Source organism: Mustela lutreola, chromosome 6, assembly GCF_030435805.1.
Source record: "Mustela lutreola isolate mMusLut2 chromosome 6, mMusLut2.pri, whole genome shotgun sequence".
Taxonomy (NCBI): domain Eukaryota; kingdom Metazoa; phylum Chordata; class Mammalia; order Carnivora; family Mustelidae; genus Mustela; species Mustela lutreola.
This window is the reverse complement of record NC_081295.1, coordinates 102451241-102471627: the sequence shown is the minus strand read 5'-3', so window position 1 is coordinate 102471627 and position 20387 is coordinate 102451241. Positions and strand designations below refer to the sequence as shown.

The window sequence follows — 20387 nt, the reverse complement described above, 5'->3', positions numbered from 1 at the left end:
AAAAAAAGATTTTTTTTAATGTCAGAAAGAAAGCAAAAGCATGAAGAGCTGTAGGTAGAACAGGCAGAGCAGATAGAGGGAGAAGCAGGCTCCCTGCTGAGAAAGGAGCCTGATTCAGGACTTGATCCCAGGACCCGGGGATCATGACCTGAGCTGAAGGCAGGTGCTTAACTGACTGAGTCACCCAGGTGCCCCTGCTCAGGATATTTTTAAATGTTATCCACTGAACTAGCCATCCATTTCACTTTCTTTTACCTCTATTTTTTTTTTTTTTTAAGATTTTATTTATTTATTTGACAGAGAGAGTTCACAGTAGACAGATAGGCAGGCAGAGAGAGAGAGAGGGAAGCAGGCTCCCTGCTGAGCAGAGATCCCGATGCGGGACTCGATCCCAGGATCCTGAGATCATGACCTGAGCCGAAGGCAGCGGCTTAACCCACTGAGCCACCCAGGCGCCCTACATCTATTTTTTAAGTATGTGAACTGCATAATTTAAGACATAATAAAGATGATTTAAAAAAGGTCTACTAGAAGAGGCTATTGATAATAATTTATAGATTGATTCCTGATCAATCCATGCTCATCTTTATGAATAATACATGTGGGAATATTTATGGGTGTTGATGCTTAGCTTATCAGATTTCACAGTTTTGAGAATTTTAATTTCTTCAAACAACGAAACATTTGTTTATCTTGAAATTTTGGTAATTTTCTAATTATACCTGGTTTGAAAAACATTGCTCTGAGTGTTTCTACAACTGCATCTGCATGTTTTTTCAGTACTCTTGAGTATAATTTGGCTGTCTTTACTTATTTTAACATGTGTTTAGAGCTATTCTAAGATCCAAGATTTCCTAATATCCTTGATATTTTCCCTAAATCTTTGAGAAATGATTTCTAAAATCTAAAGTACATGTATATATTTGATTGATACTCTCTTGACTTGCCATTCTAAACTCTAAGATAGCATAGACTGCAAAGGTTTCTGTCCTTACTGAATAGCATTTATAAAAGTTCGGTTCAGTAAATTAAATTCCATGTCAGTTCAATTCACTTAAGTTGACATTCTTGAACTCTATCACGTATTGTTGCTGAATTGTCCTGTAGCTTTATGCTCTGCTTACTGTTTTCTGTGGGTTTTGTTTTTGCTAATATATATAGACTTTTTCCCAGTTATCTTTTTCAATCTCTGAAACATGCAAACTCACACACGTATACCCTACATTTCAGTTTTATATACTATTGATCAGCTGAAAGAATCTCTGGCAAAATGCTTTCCTTGTCTTTGAAATAGGCATTCATCCATTACTAGAGGCTCGTTAATCCAGTGTAAGAAAATGCCTTGTCTTTGTCATACATCCAGGACTCACTTTTTGCACTCCCCTCTTTGTTCAAAATATATATATGTAAGGGATGGTTGATATGGAAACAGCACATGTGCCTCTTAGAATATTTCAGGTTTCCATGTGGGATTTCAGCCACCTAGAAAATAGTGATGTATACCAATAAGAGCATGGATTTTGGAATTCCTCTATGGGGGAAACTGCTGTATATCTTAGGATCTCAAGTTTACAAATATGAAAAGAATAAAAACAATAATAAGTATTTCAGAACAGTAGAAGTATTGAGGTTGATTTGAGAAGAACTAGTGCTTATCACAGTATGAAGACTATAGCTGATACTTTATAAATACATTGGTCAGTATATATTCATATAACTCAGTAGGAGTATCTATTTTGTAAGGGTTTAGAGGATTATATCCATAGGGGAGCCGAAAGTAGGTGGTTATTACAGTAACAATAACTACCATCTAGGGATACCTGTTTTTATGTACAGATCAAGTAAATAATACGATGCCAGGTGCCTTTACTTAATAAAAAACCACCAGATATTTGATTCATAATAAAACAATTGGTACATTTTAAGTTTAATAATGAAATGAATATCACCTAACTTAACAGCAACATCATGGAAGCTATCTCTGAACTTGCGCCTGAAAGCATATATTAAACAAATAATCAAACTCTTCTTTGAAATACAGTTGAAGAGTGATGAAGATGAGAGACTAGTTATTTATGAATAACACAGAAATATCAGAGATGTAGACAAAATGGACAAAGATTCACATATAAATGTTTACTAGAGTATTATTATTTGCAATCACATAACTTGTTAAACAGAAAATGTCATACTTTACTTTATGGAAAATTGAGGTATTATACTTTATATAACAAGTAGAAATTGTCTGAGGGTTGCTGGGGGGAGGGGGGATGAGAAAAAGGGGGTGGAGTTATGGACATTGGGGAGGGTATGTGCTATGGTGAGTGCTGTGAAGTGTGTAAACCTGGCGATTCACAGAGCTGTACCCCTGGGGATATAAATATATTATATGGGTATAAAAAAAATAAAAATAAATAAAAATTTAAAAAAATTGATAACACTGGAAGGTTCTCAGACTATAACATTAATTGATTAAAGTATGGGGCATAACTATACTATTTTAAATAAATTCATATGGAAAATAGATCAGAAGAAAGCACTGTTTATTGCAGTCTTATGGGTTTGAAATTTTAATTCTTACCCTTTTGTGTACTTTCTAAATTTTTATAGCCAACATTGTTTTTACAATCAGAAACAAGTTTAATTATAGTTGAGACAAAGACAATAATGAAACAACCTCAAGCTACAGATTTCTTTACAAAATAGCCTTCCCAAGGTACTCTTGCCAGAGGTAGAGGTGGGCAAAAACCAAACCAAAACAAAACTGAGCAAAACACTAGCATTTAGCAGTAATTTCTCTTACTTTTAATTAGCCGCGGAAGTCACTTTTCCCCCACAGAAAATGAAGATAGCTAAGTAAATCTATACCTTTCCTTTCTACTAATGGGAAGTTATTGTGCCAACTGGGAACCTTGACTTTAAGTCTCTGAAAGTGAGGAGGAACAGATTAAAAGTACTTCATTATTACATCATGTCATCACAGGTCAAACAGAAAAAAAATTTAATTTTAAAAAGTACTTTTGAACTGGATGTTTTATGTACATGGTGAATCACCAAATTCTACTCCTGAAACCAGTATTACACTATATGTTAATTATCTAGACTTTAAATAAAAACTTTTAAAAAAGGTACTTTTGAAATACAATTAGCATTATATTTTGTTTAGTATTACTTATCTATGGCTTCATATATTTTTTAAATCAAGAACTAAAAGGGAAGTAGAAAAGAAAAAGAAGCTAACATTTCTGGCCATTTCCAAAGCTAGGGTCACCTCTTAAAATTTCTATGTAAAACTTCTATGTTCAGACTTGTGGGCTTTATTTTGCTTAATGTTTTGAATTAAACTCAGAATCAATTGAACTGTCAGTGTAGACCGTTCTTCAATACAGAGCATTCAACAATGCATCTATATATTTCACATACATAAAGCTCACTTTCCCTAATGTTATTATTGAGGAGGGTTGTGGTGGGGATGCTTAAGGCAACTCAGACTGATGTTTTGTAGCTATGTTGTATATTCAAGACATTGTCTAATCTATTAACCATCTAATATGTGACGTTTTAACAGTGTTAGGCAATGAAAGTTTTTTAAAAGACCCATTATGTCATCTCTTTCACATGTATTTATCTTAGTGAGACTTAAAAGTCTTAAAATAATATGTTCTAAAAATAATAATAATATGTTCTAGTTCTACCATCTCCCACTTCTCCCATTTGTTCCTACTCATATTTAAATGTGTGCAATTTAAAGGAGCGTTCTGATATTTATCCAGATTTTTATTTTTCTTGGTAACAAGTTAACACACTTTGCATCATTTCACTTATTTAGCCTTTTCATATAAGGCTGACAGCCCGACAGCCCCAGATTCTATATAGAAGGCCTTGCTCTTCGGTCACACCTCATATATCTGGCATTATTGGGAAATGAGGTTTCCACATGATTGAATTTTCCAGATAATTCAGCTGAGGTCGGCATGCTTTTGCCGAGCGCCTACCATGTAGCAAGCACAAGGGACATAAAGCCGAGTAAATAAAATCTCCAAAGCTCATAGCCTGGGGGCTAGGGGCTGTGGTGGGCCTGCCGCACACAGACTTTAATAACTATAATACAATGTGCTAAGCACTATGATGTAAGTATGCACTAAGTGTTGTGGAAACACAAATGAAGGGGAAATTAATTCTTCATGTGGGAAGGTGAAGGACCTTAAGGGAAGCCACTGAGAGGAGTACACCCTTGAGCTGGGCCTTTCAAGATGAGTAGAACTTTCTGTAGTTGGAGGGAGAGAGACATGGAGAGGGAGCGACAGAGAGACAGAAACAGAGAGAGGGGTGTGTCCTAGGAGAAATGTCCCTGAGGATTAAAACGTTTAAGTGTATAGAGAATTAAGTAATTCAAGTAAATTGAGGATTAAAATGTTTAAGTGTATAGAGAATTAAGTAATTCAAGTAAAACCATCAGTGCCGATATCACTGTTACTAAGAATAGCAGTCGGCAATTATCCATTCAATGGGCACTCACCATGGGTGTGAGTGCTGTCCTTGAATTAATTTTTTCACACACATATGTATGCATGTGCAAGTGTATGTACATGTATGTGCGTGTGTCTATGCACATGTACGCACACATGCATATGTATGTATAAATGTGCTATGCAGAACTCAACCTTTTCCTAATGTTCTGCTATGAATATGAATTTTTGTACTCCATTGTAAAAACATTTTAAGCTAGCCTGCTCGATGTCATTAGCCACCTTCACTACTTGGATATATTTAGTTGAGCTGTCATCATTCCAGTTCACAGTCAACTTCATATTTACATCATCTCCCCCGTCCTGTTTCGCTAAGATTTGTGATTCTTCTGTGGACATGCTTCAGAATGTACACTGACAATTTCCACTCAGGAAGATTTCTGGGCTCTTGAGAGCAGGAGAGCAGAGCAGGACGCACTGTGGCTGGAGCCATTCTCTCTACACAGGCCGGCACACAAGCACAGCTTGGCTCTCTTCGGTGTGCAGGGATGTGTGCCCCCTTTCCCTGGTTCTCAGTGAGGACAGTGTGGGCTCCAGGGAACATTTCGCAATGCCTGGAGACATTTTTGACGGTCGCAGTGGATGAGGGTGGGAGGGTGGAGCGCGAGTGGAGTCCGGTGGGTAGAAATGCTGGGATAGTGGGAGATGCAATTCAAACTCTACAGTGGACTTCTCCTCCACCCAACAGAGAGTGCCCTTGATGTCCACAATGCTGAGGTTGAGAAGTCCTGTTCTATTTAAAAATTTAAGCTATAAATTTAAAAAAAAAAAAAAGGGCATAAAGTGCTAGTCCATCAATTTTTTCTTTGACTAATTTCATATTTTGCATCCTAAGACTCATAGCACGGAAGAGCTTTTCAAGTTGTAAGAGCTCTAGGTGCGTGGCTTATTGATTAGGAGGCATTCAAAGTGGTTGGATGATCTGTAAAAGTCTTACTTCTTTGTTTCTTGGTGCATGAGGGGGCCTCCTGTGTGTATATATATCTCCAGTAGCACGTTTAGATTCTCTGCAGGGGAAAAATACAGGATGATATAATGCCAGGAAACCTGTTAAACATTAACAATATCTTAGCAATTAAAAAAAAACCAACAACTCTGCAGAAAGAAAACTGAATTTTCATAGTGAGAATTCAACTTGTTTTTCTATTTTCCCATGCTTGTCATTGAACTTCATCTAATATTATTTTACCAGTTTATATCTGCCCCCTTGAAATGTAAATACAACATTGAGTTAGATATTCTGAAAATTGATGTTCTGTGAGATTCATAGAATTTTATTATTTCACATTTGTTTTGGTAGAAAAAATATCAGCTGAAAATATCAGTCAGCTGACAGAGTCAAATTCTAACACTTTTAAGCTAATGTTGTTCCTGAAAGAAACTCTTGACAAAAATTCCAGAGAATATAATTTATTAAATTGTCCCTTGTTAACATGTTCCATACTAGAGTTGTACATTGGGCTCCTTAAATGTTGTTGTGATATATATGTCAAACGCCCAGAGAAAGACGTATGCTCGGTCCTTGGGTGGCTGTCATTGCATTTTTTTAGACTCGATAAGCTATTCAAAGGCATAGGGTGATGGAAGGAGGTGAAATACTTGTAACAGTAGAAATTTTCTAAAGACTGGGGAAGTCCTGCAGACTGTAAGGTTCATGTCTTATAGAAATAGACAAAGTTTATCTGTGTATCTTCCAGTCAATTTCTGAAAACTGTTCTTGACCAAGTTTAGGACTTGGTGGTTAGATTATAGAATGATTACACTCTTGGTTAACTACTTCTTCTCTCTATATATTATATAATATATAATGTATGTGTATATGTATATACACACATACACATGCATAAATAAATCTAACTGAAAACATATTGACCTGAAGAATATTTCTCTTTTGTTATCTCTTATTATTGATTATATAAATAATTTTATTTCCTTTTGATAAGTTTGCAACTTAATTTTTTCCCCTCTGATTTAGGGACAAAGATCCATTATGGATTATATGCATCAATAAATGTTACTAAGTTAAAGAGAATGAATGAATACCTATATCTAAAATTTGTAATTACAGGTTATTAAAGAACTTTTGCAGTAATAATTGCATAAATCACTTCTGATTCTAATTATGCCACCAAGCATAATATATACTACTTATTAATATAGATACTTACATGTGATAAATGTGTTTTGGTAAGAAAATAGTGATTGTTAAAAAAGAGAAAATAACAATTTTAGTTTGCATAGCATTTCTTATTTGTGCTTCCTTTCACCTCTGCAATATATTTTTGAGATAGATATTATTTTAATCTTTACTTAAAGAAAAAAAAAACAAGTTCAGAAAGATGACTTAAAGGGCATAATTATTCTAAGCAAAGCCAGTGTATAGCAAGTCATTGTTGAAATTAAACAGATACCAAATCCACCTACAACTATGTTTCTTTGCTTTATAAAGGTATACTTATAAAGAAGATCATTATAACTTTGCTTTAAATCCTCTCACTTTCTTATATTTATTCATCCCTCAACTCCTGCAATTTGATTCTCATAATTCCATTCTACTGATTATCCATCAACATCACCCACAAACAGCCTCTTTGTTACTAAATCTTACGGACACTTTTTCATTCTTTGATACTGCATACCACCTCCTATTTAATATGTGAAACATCCCAACTAGAGAACTGTATTAGTTTGCAAAAGCTACTGGAACAACTTACCAAAAATTCGAATGGCTTAATACAACAGAAATTTGTTTTCTAACAGTTTTGGAGGCCTGAAGTCCAAAGTCAGGGTTCTGCAAGGGCCACATTCCTTCCAAAACCTCTAAGAAAGGATCCTTTCCTGGTAGCCGCAGATATTCTTTGGCTCGTGTCAGCATAATTTCCATCTCTGCTTTTGTCTTTCTTTAGCTATCTTCCTTCTGAGTGTTTCTATCTGTGTCTCCTCTTATAAGGAGAGCAGCCGTCCTGGATTAGCCCCACCTGATGACCAAATCTCAACTTGATTACACTGTAAAGACCCTATTTTCATGACCCTAATAAGATCATATTTATAGGTGCCTGAGATTAAGACTTCAACATATCATTTTGAGGGACACAATTCAGTGCATAGCAGGGAGTATGTCAACTAATGTTGGGTAAGAGCAATAGAATCATATATGTGGTAAAGAATAAAGGACTTACAGTGATTTGTCTTTCTGCCATTGTGGGACCTGGTTAAAGAGTTCATGTGAGGCTGTTGCTTCTGCATCTGGTGATGGGTCTGAAGTTTGTAGTATAGGCAACTGGGAAGGGAAATGGTTGTGGGGTAGGAGAGCATGAAGAGAACTGACACCTGGGAGGATAAGCTGGAACTCCAAGGACATATTGGAAACCATTCTACGTCTCAGAAAGACTCAACTTCAATGATGTGAGTAAGCTGTAGGGTAAGCTGGTAAACTTCACAATGAGCTCCACATACCCCTCGTTTAGGATGTGGAGAAGGTGAATGGGATGACCTGGCAGGAGGAACAGTGGGCCAGGATCTGGAGAAACTGATGTTATTGGGATCCAATGGAAGCTGGAAAAGCACCAGATGCAGCTGCTCCCCACGATAAGGTGAGCCAGCAGATCAGCAGCAATGCATGTGAGCAGGAGGAAACCTGGCACTTTACCAGTCTTCCAAGCATAAACTTGGCTGCTGCTTCCCTTCAACTCCTGCACAGATTTCTTGTATGGTTAACCTTAACATAGACACAAACAGGGAAGAGAATTTGGGGAGGCTGGGTTTCAGTTTAGTTGATTTGACAAAGTATAAAACCACAGCAGTCCATCTTTGTCAAACTGACACCAACACATACATTCTATAACCATTCATACTTTCCAAAAATATAATAGGCAAATCATTCTCTGATTTTTTATCCATCTTTGGATGTTATTCAATACTTTTCTAACTGGGTCATATTTCCCATTTGATATCCTGTCACTTCAATACAAAATATGCAGTTAGCTACCATCAAAATTACTTATACTAGATGGGAAGGGAGAAAAAGAATTGGTTCATAGGGTACAAATACATTAATATCAAAATAAGAAAGGAATACTCATAACTGTTACAGCCCTCACTCTGTAACTAGTCACATGGTGGTAGTTGGTATTTATAATCTCCTTTTTCTGCTATGTAATCCATATCCTTTTTGTTTTCACCAACCACTACTGCCAGTCATTGGTCCTAATCTAGTGAGGTAAAAGAAATACTCATTCTAGAAGTGTCTGGGCCATTAGTAGTAATGACTGCATTGAGCTCTAGTTTTCCACTGACTTTTATCATAGGACATGGGAGAACTAAAGGGTGTTTCAGGTGAGGTCTTATATTTCAGACATGCTCCTTTCTCATACTGTGGTAGAATCAACCTAGTTTCCTCTTTGATACTTAAGGTTGATCAACCCGCATACTATAGCAGAGCTTTATCAGCTTGTTGATTCACTGGCCCGAAGAGCCCAAAGTAACCACATGGATGCCTCAATTTCTAACTTGAGATGGAACCACTGCTAAGCAGTGGTAGTGGTACCATTCTACTATTGGGAACTAAGAACTCTGGACCAACAGAGCCCAACATTTTGGGGCCAAGCAGCAACATTTTTGCTCATTGGATCAGAAAGAGTGAGTAAGAGGAGCCACTCCTGTGTCCACCCCTTGATTTCTAGACTCAAGAGACAGGGCTGTGACAGAAATAGTCGTATACTGGTTGCTGATATAAAGCATATAAATATTCCTGATGATATTAGTCCATTTGTACAAGATACTGATGACCAACTGGAGGCATAACAGTGTTCAAAGAGGCCATTTCCTTGTCCTATCAGGCCATCTGCTACAAGGCAATAGGTAACATAGTAAGACCAAAGAATTCCATGAGCACGAGTCCATTCTGCACTTCATTTGCTGTTAAATGAGCTTTTTGGTCAGAAGCAGCTTTGAAATTCCATGATAGTAAATAGGGTATTCTGTAATTTCATGGATAGTGATATTGACAGAAACCTTATAGGCAGAGAAAGAAAATTTGTATCCACAGTACCTATTCCAGTAAGAATCAGTACTGCTCTTCTATGATGTAAGTGACTCAATATAATTGACCAAATATAAGGTAGCTGTTTAATCCCTCTGGGGAATGATACCATAAGGATTTATTATAGGGATTTGACCTTATGCAACTGTGGAAGTTAGTTAACAGTCTATGTAAGGCTGTTGCTCTACATTTGATGCTGGGCCTAAGATCCTCTGAGAAGGCTGGAAGAAAAGATGAGTGAGTTGGGGAAAGGAAGGACAAAGTAGAACCTGAAACAATGATCTGGAAGGCATGAGGACAAATTGGAACCTATCTTCCAGCCTCCAATTTCAATGACGCAAATGATTTCCTTGCTATCAAATCTTTCCTCGTAGATATGTCCTCATGTCTGACCCTGGATTCAGAGAAATTGAACAAGAAGATTCACTGGAATCTGAAGGAGCCGCAGGCTCACCTGCTGCTCCACACCAAAAAGGTGAACCAGCAGATCTCGACAGTATGCCTAAGCTGTAATAACACTTGAACATGTGGAAGTCTTCCAAGCATAAATATGGCTACTACTTCACTTTCACTTTCCAAGTCTTACCTAAATTTCTTTTGTGGCCAACCCTACTCCAGAACCTTACAAGGTAGTTACAGTTTAGTTAAACCGATACAATATAAAACCCAAATTGGGAGTCAATATATGTTAAATTGAAAGAGTGAGTTAGTGAATGGATGGGTGAATGGCTTTACAAAATGTCTCAGGTCACTCCTTGGCTCAAATTCTACCATCTTGTTTGGGGTTGGTGGCTCCACTCAAACTTTTGGTATTCCAGTCCAAAAACAAGTTATCTTTTGGTATAAGGAAAACAGTCAAAATATAGTTGGGACTAAAGAGAGCTGCCATTATATAAAACAAAGTGTTCTGAAAATGAAATATGGAGAATTGAGATCTGCTCTCCCATTTGGCTGAGTAACCATAAGAAATAATTTGATCTCTCTTTAAATTTTCTCATCAATAAAATAACAGTTTGGCTCAGTAATTTATATCACACTTAGTTTTAGTATTCTTTGATCAATTTTTGTTACCTTCAGAGGTAGAATCCCAGACTAGTTATTTTCACATCAGATATTTTTCATCATAATTTTTAATTTAGTTTTAAAATAAGACTACTCCCTTTAGTCAGCTATTTAGACAGTAGAGAAAGTTAATATTTCCAACAATCAAAACTGCATTCATACTGGGCATGTCTGCATACTATATATGTCTGATCATACAGAGAACATATAATCATGATATGATCATATAAAGATGATATCTGTTTTACCCAAGTAAAAGATCCAAAAAATTGGAGAAATTGAATATTTATATAATGGATTTATTTATAAACATAGCTATATAATGAATGCAGTTAAATAATACAAAAAAGTTTACTCATATAATTATGTGTAAAATATTTATATAGTCATATTCCTTGTTTACTCTCAAAATATATATGTGAAAGCTTTTAAACTTTTTACATGCAGTTTGACATCATGTCTATCACAGTATTTTAGGTCATGTATCACAATACTACAAACCACATCATCTTCAGGTCCATCTGTACTGTCTGAAAAATAGCATTTTTTTCAATCTGTGTATGATGCTGGCATTGGAAGTAGTATGTTATCAAAAGCACCAGTAAATACACATTTTTTGTTATTATTGCTTATTTTTAAGCTTTTCTAGAAGGACAGATATTATATCCACAAAACAACTTCTGACTCTATGCTTATATAAGTGATTTTTAAGAGAGTGACTTACAACGACAACTACTGGATTTTTCAAGACAACACACCCAGGAAGAGTTACTGACTTTCCTTGTGTGTCTTCTTCTCTGCCTCCTTCTGATCCTCTCCTTCTTGCTCCCGCCCTCATTCTGATCCTTCCCTTATCATCGTTCTTCCTCCTTTCTTCTTCAGTTGTAACCAATTCTATTGCTACTGTCTCAAAGAACCCCCAAATAAACTTGACTCAGGTCATTTGATGGTAATGTGACTCCACAAATAAAACTTTCCCAAATTTCACAGGTCAAAATTAAACAATTTAGAGCTATCTGTGTTATAACACACCAAGTAAAACTTTACCTGTAATTTTCTTCTTGTGCATAAACAATGAATTTTGGAGCACTGAAAAAAATAAAATTAGATTTAAAAAAAAGATATTCAGATTATATTGCATTTGGTTTTTAAGGAGGGATTACCATACTATATTTTAAACATTGTAGAAACTGAGACAGGAATTCCTTAATTGTTCAAGCTCTGTCTGATCCCCAGATCCTTTTTATCTTTACACTGATATCTACATAAAGATGGTAAGATAAATTTTAGCTCTTCTGTTGTCACATTCTTAAATATATAACCTTCATTTTCTCATTCCATCAATCTATATTTTTGAGTTGTAAGTATGATGACAATTCAAAGCTTATTAAATTTTGGCTCCTGCTGTTCAGTCCTTAGTAAAGTACCTATGCTTCCTACCCTTCTGGTATTTTCAGACTCCCAAGGCACATATGCAAAACTCTTTCCTCTCTCAGTAAAATGAAAAGCACCCTTGCTAATCAATAACTACAGTCCACCAATTCCCATTACTAAACATGTTTAAGCCTTTGGACATGATTAAAGTAAACTGTAAATGTGTGTGTGTGTGTGTGTGTGTGTGTGTATACACATACACATACATATTATTCACCTTTGAGTAACTATTTTTAATATATTTATATATTTCACATGTAAGAAGTCTATATGCATGCTATGAATCCTTTATCTGTTAAGTATAACTCTGTACTTAACACTTGCATGATGACTTCATTTAGCTATATAAGAAATTGTTATGCTGATTTATATCATAGTCTAGACAAATGTTCAAATTCTTTCTGAAAAAGAAAAAACACAAATTTTAGTAATGATGAATTATTTTAATCAATTTAAGTTTACTTTGACATATTTGTTTTTTAAAACATTTCAATGTTGATAATTATAACATAAACATGGAACATTCACATCTAGGATAATTTCTGCTTGTAAAAAAATATTTTAAAATAGTCTTATGGGTTGAACTGTGCTCCGTCTCTCCCCCAAATCATATATTGAAGTCTGAGCCTCCAGGACCTCAGCATGTGACCTTATTTGGAGATAGGATCTTTAAAGAGATAATTAAATTAAAACAAGGCAATTAGGGCATCCTAATAAAAAGGGAAAATTTGGACCCGGAGACACATGGAGGGAAGATGATATGAAGACACAAGGAAAAGATGAACAGCTACAAGAGACAGTGACAGGTCTAGAACAGATACTTCCCTCATCACTCTCAAAAGAACCAGCCCTACCTACTCCTTGATTTGGACTTCCAGCCCCCAGAACTGTGAGACAATAAATTTCTGTTATTTAAGCCACTCAGTCTATGTTACTTTGTGATGGCAGCCTTAGAAAACTAATACAATATCACTGTGAAACATTTGCTTATACTCATCCATGTAAATGGACTCTATTGCCTTTGCTAGAATGTAGATTTTAATTTCAGTTTCATTGTTATGATTGTAAACAATATACAGAAATTTTATTATGGATTTATTTCTGCTACAAGTAAATATATTTTGCTACATATCTATTTTTTTCTCTACTGCATTCCTTTTAAATTAATTAATATTTTAAAATATCTTTTATTAGGTATTTCAAGAATTTCTATAAAAATATCAGGTAAAAATAGTAAGATGAGATAACTTTAACAGGTTTATTTTATACTGTTCATTGGACATAGTATTTCTACTATTTCCAGTGATATAAGTTCCATTTTTAGTGGAGTAATTTTGTACTTCAAAAGAAATCACATCTAATTTTCTACAAAATGGGTAGGGATTTATTTTTAAGAGACTTCTATGAAAGGAACTACATGAGTGAAAATTGCAGAATTGTTACCGTTGTGTTGATTAATAATAGACTTCAGTCTTCCAAAGTGTATTCTGTTGCTTGTGGGTAATACAGAAGAACTTCTAGAAGAGGAGAGAGGAAAAATTAAAGAAAAGAATTTATCAGTCAAAAATAAAATAGCTTTGGTCAGGAATAGAAACCATGGAGCAATTGCAAACAATTGAAACTTTTCAGAGGGGGGGCTAGAAATGTATGGATTTTTCAAACCACACCATCTGCTTAGATTAACCTTCCGATGAATTGCAAGTTGTATCTCTGAAATTCAGATATTTAGGGCTTGCTTGAATCTTTTGGCTGACACTTTTTCTAAATATATCCATTAAAACTGAAACCATTTTCTACACAGACATGCTTGAAAATTTGGGTAACTGGATGTCGATAGTTTGGGGATTTTTTTTTTTCTGGAAAAATACCACAATCTCAAAATAATAGAAAATATTACCTGGGTAACTAATTATAGATACTTGTTACTTAGTGGAAATTGTTCTCAAATTTTACCTCTTTGTTCTTTTTTGTTCTTCAAGTGTTTGTTTATTTCAGGCCAAGGGTGGCATTATAAACTCTGCAGACTTCAGTAGAACATTTATGTCATATTTCAAATTGAAAGTAGGCTTGACAGCAGGGTAGCACTTGAGTATTTTCCAAGCTACAGGGTGACTCCTTCTGTTTCAGAGCCCGATAATGTAATTAAATTATTCCAATATTATAGTTTCAAAAGATATTTACCAAATATCTCAAGAATTTAAGGATAGTTTATATTTCTCAAAGTTTTGTTTACTTGATGAATTTTCACCTTAGGAAGAAGAGGGACAGTTTGACTGATATCCCTTCATAATATGAATAGAATGGGTCCTGAATATTCAAGTCAGAACTAATGGAATATTTTCATTGCGTTATAGTTTATGCTTACTATATGTCTTTGGTATCTCAAACTAAGTCCCATGTTAGATATGAAAAGATGTCTGTACCCCTCTTTTGGTAAACATTGTGATTAAAGCTGTGAAGGAGAATGAAATTTGCATCAATGGGATTAGGGTACCTGGATGATTTAAATAATCATAATGCCTTTATTTTAACTTCTCTAGGTTAGTGAAAGAATGAATAAATTAAGTTGAAATAAAGAGAATAAAGATGCAGCTTCTAAAATATTAAGAATCTCCACTCTGTTAAAAACAGTTAAATATTCGATGATAATAGAGTTTTCTTCTTAAATCATATATATGTGTACATATATATATATATATATATATATATACATAATTTGGTTTTACTCAAAATTTGCTTTTTACATTTTGTAAGCCACCTTTGAAGAGACTTGTGTGATGCAGCTAGATGGCAAATGCAGAATAGTATTTAACATGGGTGATTATGACATAGTTTTGCCTTTCCTCACATAAGTAATATGTCCTTAAACAGATTCAGCACAGTATCAAAGTCAGAAAAATATGTAATAGTGTATGTCTGTGCTACTTTGAAGAAGAGCTGCTGTAAGGATTAAATGTTGGGCATGTGTAACTTTTGGATCAAAGGCTGCCTGTAGTAAGGATATCATAAATTAAGCAGTTCACTATAACTCAACAAATATTCATACATTTGGAAATTTAATGCTATAGTTAAGATTAACAAATGTTAATCACAGTGACCCTGCAGAGACTATTCTCAAACATACGTGTTTGTAATCATAGCTGATGTTAAAGCAAGTCAGGATGTATCTGCTGCTCAATTTGTGGGATTCATCCTTTAGTCCAATGGTGTGGTCTGAGAGCCTCTCTTGGCCTCTGCTATCCATAGAGTAAATTTATAATCAAAATGGAAAATGAAATGAAAAATAAAGATATACATTATATAATGGGGAAAAAACAGGTATAATGAAAATGAAAAATAAGGGAAAATTATCTCTAAAGCAGATGCTTGCCTGCCCTTGCTCCATTGCTTTGGCCGTCCACATTCATCGAAATTAGAGTAGCCACTTTCCCATCCATTTCTACTCAGTTTGGTCCTTGCTAGTGAACTTGCCAGGAAGGGCTACTTATAGACAGGAGTTTCAGGGAACACTGATTGTCAGAGCCCAAATCTAGACCACTAAGTCAGTTTGTAAGGGCCAGCGAAGAGCAGGCAGATGGAAATTACTTTCAGATATTACTAATTTGCACCAGACTTGGGTTGTGGGCCCAACAATAAAATGTTCTGTATCTTATTACTCATCAATTGAGTCACTTGTTCCTCTTGTTCTTTAATTAACTTTTGTTATTTTTTTTATCTTTTATTATTTTAAAAAGTGCCTTTCGAATGTTTTCACTTAAGTATAGGAAATTATGGTCTTCGTTCACACTTTTAACTTTTTTTGTTGTTCTTTTTCTCCGTAGGGATGCAGATCTGTTCCTGTTAGACACAAGAAAGGCCCAAGCTTTAGATGTGGGTTGGCTTGTCTTCGATATCACTGTGACCAGCAATCATTGGGTAATTAATCCACAGAATAACTTGGGTTTACAACTCTGTGCAGAAATAGGAGATGGTAAGCAATGAATTTCAAATATTTTTTGTGACACTAGTTTTGACACATTGAGAATTATAGCTTTCTATATAATTTGACCAAGATAGAATAGATTGTTGTATACTTACGATGGGCAAGGTAGCATCTGCCATAGAATAGTGCAATATATTAATTAGTTAATTGGTTTATAAGCATATTTTCCCAACACACGTTTATTTTAAGAATTTGTAGTAGGCATAGAGGAGTAAAGAAGAATTAGATATTGTTTCTTGCTCTTAAGGAAAGAAGTTTTTAATCTAGTATTGAAGACCTGTGCACAAACAAGTAGAACTACAGTAATATAGTAGCTCCAAAAGAAAGCTATATACAAAGGGCTATGAATCTATGTCCTGGTTGTGATGGTAGTTATACAACTATGTAGTTTGTAAGAATTTATAAGCTGTGCATTGAAATAAATAAATATTATTATGTGTAAAATATATCTCAAAATAACTCAAAATAACAGTTACATATAATATATATATTATTGAACACAGCTTTATATATATATTATGTATATAGTATTATACAGTGGTGCTAGGAGAACAGGAAAAGGAGCTACTAATAATACAAGGGGAGAAGGGAAGATGGAGATAGAAAGAAGCACAAAATCCTGTAGAAAATATCATTGTTAGGTCTTAACATATTCCAATATTGGGTCAAAGACAACAGCTCCAGAATCACCTGTGGGGTGGAAGGGTTTTTAGGAAATCTTCATTTTGAAGACGCTCCAGAAATTATTCCTGTGCTCACAAGTATTCATTGAGCACCTGTGTGTGGTGTGCTTGGCTAGATGCTGGAGATAAAATGGTAAGGAAGTGCAGAAACGGCCCCCTGAGACTTTCAGTTGAGTGAGTCTCGAGTAGTGATCACTTAGTCATATTAGTGAAATTAGCCCAGTGGATTTACAAGTATAGAACTGTGAATGAGTCTGAACTACAGTCGTAAAGATCAGGAAGACGTGACTGGGGGAAAAAGTCAGGGGCAGGCATTTCAGACAAATGGAAGAGAATGGGCAAAGACTGTGGTGAAAGGGGTCTTTGCACATTCCAGCAGGAGGCCAGGGAAGCAAGGCCAGTTTACTCAGAGATTGCTGTCCTTTGGTCACTCAAAGAGTCCAAAAAGTTTAAATCCAAATCTGGACTTTCAAATAATTTAAAATTATATTTTTCATGATAAGAGAATAGAACATAATTTATTTAATGATTTGTGAGTACTTTTTATCTATTTAAAAGTAGACCTAATGGATTTACATTGTGCTCTTGCCCCACATCCTGCAATGTGAGTACCAGTCCCAGGGAAGGTAGTTTATAAAAGGATGATTAATTAGAGGGCATGCCTTATTTAAGCTTTACTGCCTATAGTTTTCTGCAGGCTCAGGCAATAGACACATTAGCTCTAGAGTTTGTCTTACTCCATCGTCTGCTGTATTACACTAAAGTTTAAATACAGAGTTAAGTAGAAGTTGGGTCTGACTTGGGTCTCTTGCAAAGGGGTTTATTGCTATAAGCAATAGGACCTCACAGTAGCATTGTTTTACCTCTATAACCAGATTTACAGCCTAAGAATAATACTATAACCAATGTTGGTACTCCAAGGATTGCATATATGAAATGAGGTTGACAGCTACAAATTAAATTTATTACAGAGTTCATCTAGTGAAAGCTTCATGCTTCAGATCTTGACCTAGAAAAATAGTTCTTGGTGTTATTGATGAGTTTCAGACATTTTCCCACTACATCTAGACTTTTCCGTAGATTTCAATTACAATGCTGAATTTTAATTTTTTTTACGAACAATTCAAATATTTTATATTATAAGCTATTTTCCAATTATGACTTTGAGATTACCATTAAGGATTTTCAGAGTTCAAGCATCATAAAGGAAGACAGAGAAAAGCCCATATTTAAATAATCTTGCAAGAATTCTTACAATGTTAAACTACTGTACATTTATGGTCAGAAATGTGACTGGGAAATCAGTACTGTGGGGGTGAGCAGTCGTTTCTTCCCTGGTATGTGGCCCAAACAAGAAAAATTAAATTAGTGGTGTGTGCTTCTCCCAGTCTTCTCCTTGGGGAGATGCTTGAAATGTTTAACTAAACAACTCAAGAGATCTGTGAAATATGATCAGCCTTTCATTCCCTACCCACTCATACCCCACTTGAAAATTCTGAAATTTCTCTCTTGTTTTTCATCTCTTCCCAAGAATATGTTATATTTTGGAGTTCCTTTCCCCTGATTTATTTCTCTTATATATTAATTTTACTTTAAATTATTTTGGTATTATTTATGGGGGGCATTGTGTTTGCTTTTGAACCTAAAATGAATATTTCACTTTTTTTTTTAAGACTTCCCAATCCTTTATTTAAGTGTTAGGTTGTCTATAGCCTTTGTTGCTTTTCTTTATCTCTTTAATATTGTCTGATATGAAAGTATTAAAATGGTTAAATATGTTAGGCAAGCTGGCTTTGTGCATTTCAGCAATACTTAAAACAGATTTTCACCAGAGCTGGAGCATATTTGGCCTTGAGAAATAAAGTAACCCCCCACCCCCGGCATCTTAGTTTTGTTAACTGCAACCTCATGGAGAATCTACTTGTGACATTTCTCCATAGATATGAATAACCAGATGCTTCAGCTTATTATTGCTTCATTCATTGCTACTGCTGATGTTCTCAACACGATATTGTGATAGTGCTTCAAACAGAGCAGACAAACCCAATTCTGCGTACATCCACTTGTTGATTATCTACTTATCCATTTGTCTGACATAAAATTATTGAGTACCTATACAGGGAAGACATGTTAAAGGGCAATATAATCTTAGAGATGGACATAGGTAGCTAATTTTAGAAAAAGTAAAGTACCCTAAATGCTAAAAATAGTGCTATCCTCAAGACACTCCAGGAAAATGGAAGAGAGAGGGTTAATTCCAAATGGGACAGAGCCTATAGGTCTGTGGTTCAGGTAACTTTTAATCCAGGTCAGTGGAATAAGATTTTTTTAAAAAATGGAGATGAGAAGAGAGAGAATTGTGGAAGTATGTGGAGTGGTGGTGAGATCAGGAAGAGGGAATTCATTCCTGGATGCGAAACAATGAGAGTAAATGCAGAGAATGGCAAAAATGGCATGGTATAGTCTGGAAAAAGTCAATAGTTCAGAGTCGGCTAGAGCAACTTTCACGTCTAAAATATGACTGCAGATTCTATTAGGAAAGTGATTTGGAGGCAAATCATGGAGGGAAAATGAAATCTCACTTATGTAGAATATATTCTTGCTGCTTGATCACACGTCATAAAAGAACCAGACCTGTGGCTTTACTCAATCACAGCAACACCATCGTGATTACACGTTTGAATGAATGTCAGTTTCATGAGGTCATAGGATGTGTATTGCTCCTTCACAGTCGCGCCCTCTGTGCTTGGTATAATGTAAGTTGTGGGTAGGCATTAAAAATGCGTATTGAATCATCACTGAATGAGTTTTCGATTTAAAAGACTTTTATACACCACCTGCCACTGAACACTTTACTCCTAGAAAACATTCCAAACTGTAACTTCTGGGTGATTATTAACCAAATCTGTTTGGTGTAACACAGGGGCAGAATTTTGTACCCACCTCACAGTAAAGCGGTTTCAGTCATAAGGTGAGAAAATCAATGATGTATATTATTAAATTTTGATTAACCTGCTCCTGCAAAAAAAAAAAAAAAAAGGAAAGAGGCTGAAGTTTGTATTTTGGAAATCAAAATATTGCTGAAATCAAAAGTTGCATGATGATTTGATGATTCTTCAGAGGAACTGAAAAAAAAAATACCAGTTTATGAAGTACTTTTTTTTAGAAATTTGACAAATGAACTGCTGTGGATTTGGCAGGAGAGTCTAAGGATATTCTATTGATTTTCTTTTTTCATACAGAATAATTCTCCAAGCTCCACATGTTTGTTTCAGCAAAATAAAGCAAACATATGAGGAGGCTAACCAAAAAGAAACACTGCTGCTTCTTAACTGTCAAATCTGGAGATTCCAGACAAGTGGTTGGATCCACTTGTGCAAAATCAGTTTCAAAGTTCTCAAGTGTTCTCTCATGGTTGGTTAATAAATCTCTGTGATTAGTTACTTTTTTTTTTTTAAAAGATTTTATTTATTTGTTTATTTGAGAGAGAGAGCATGAGAGAGGGTAGATCAGAGGGAAAAGTGGACTTCCCGCTGAGCAGGAAACCTGATGCAGGACTTGATTCTGGGACTCCAGGGTCATAACCTGAGCTAAAGGCAGTCACTTAACCAACTGAGCCACCCAGGCGCCCTAAGTACTCTTTTTTTTAAAGGTCT

At 35.2% G+C, this 20387-nt stretch overlaps 1 protein-coding gene across 2 annotated transcripts in view; it reads left to right on the top strand.

Moving 5' to 3' along the window:
- Window positions 1-20387, top strand: part of BMP5 (bone morphogenetic protein 5) — a 115677-nt gene that overhangs the window by 60267 nt on the left and 35023 nt on the right. For both annotated transcript variants that reach the window (XM_059178289.1, XM_059178291.1), the window contains exon 3: window positions 15888-16036. In XM_059178289.1, the coding sequence (XP_059034272.1) occupies window positions 15888-16036 (149 nt within the window). The remainder of the gene's footprint in view (window positions 1-15887; window positions 16037-20387) is intronic.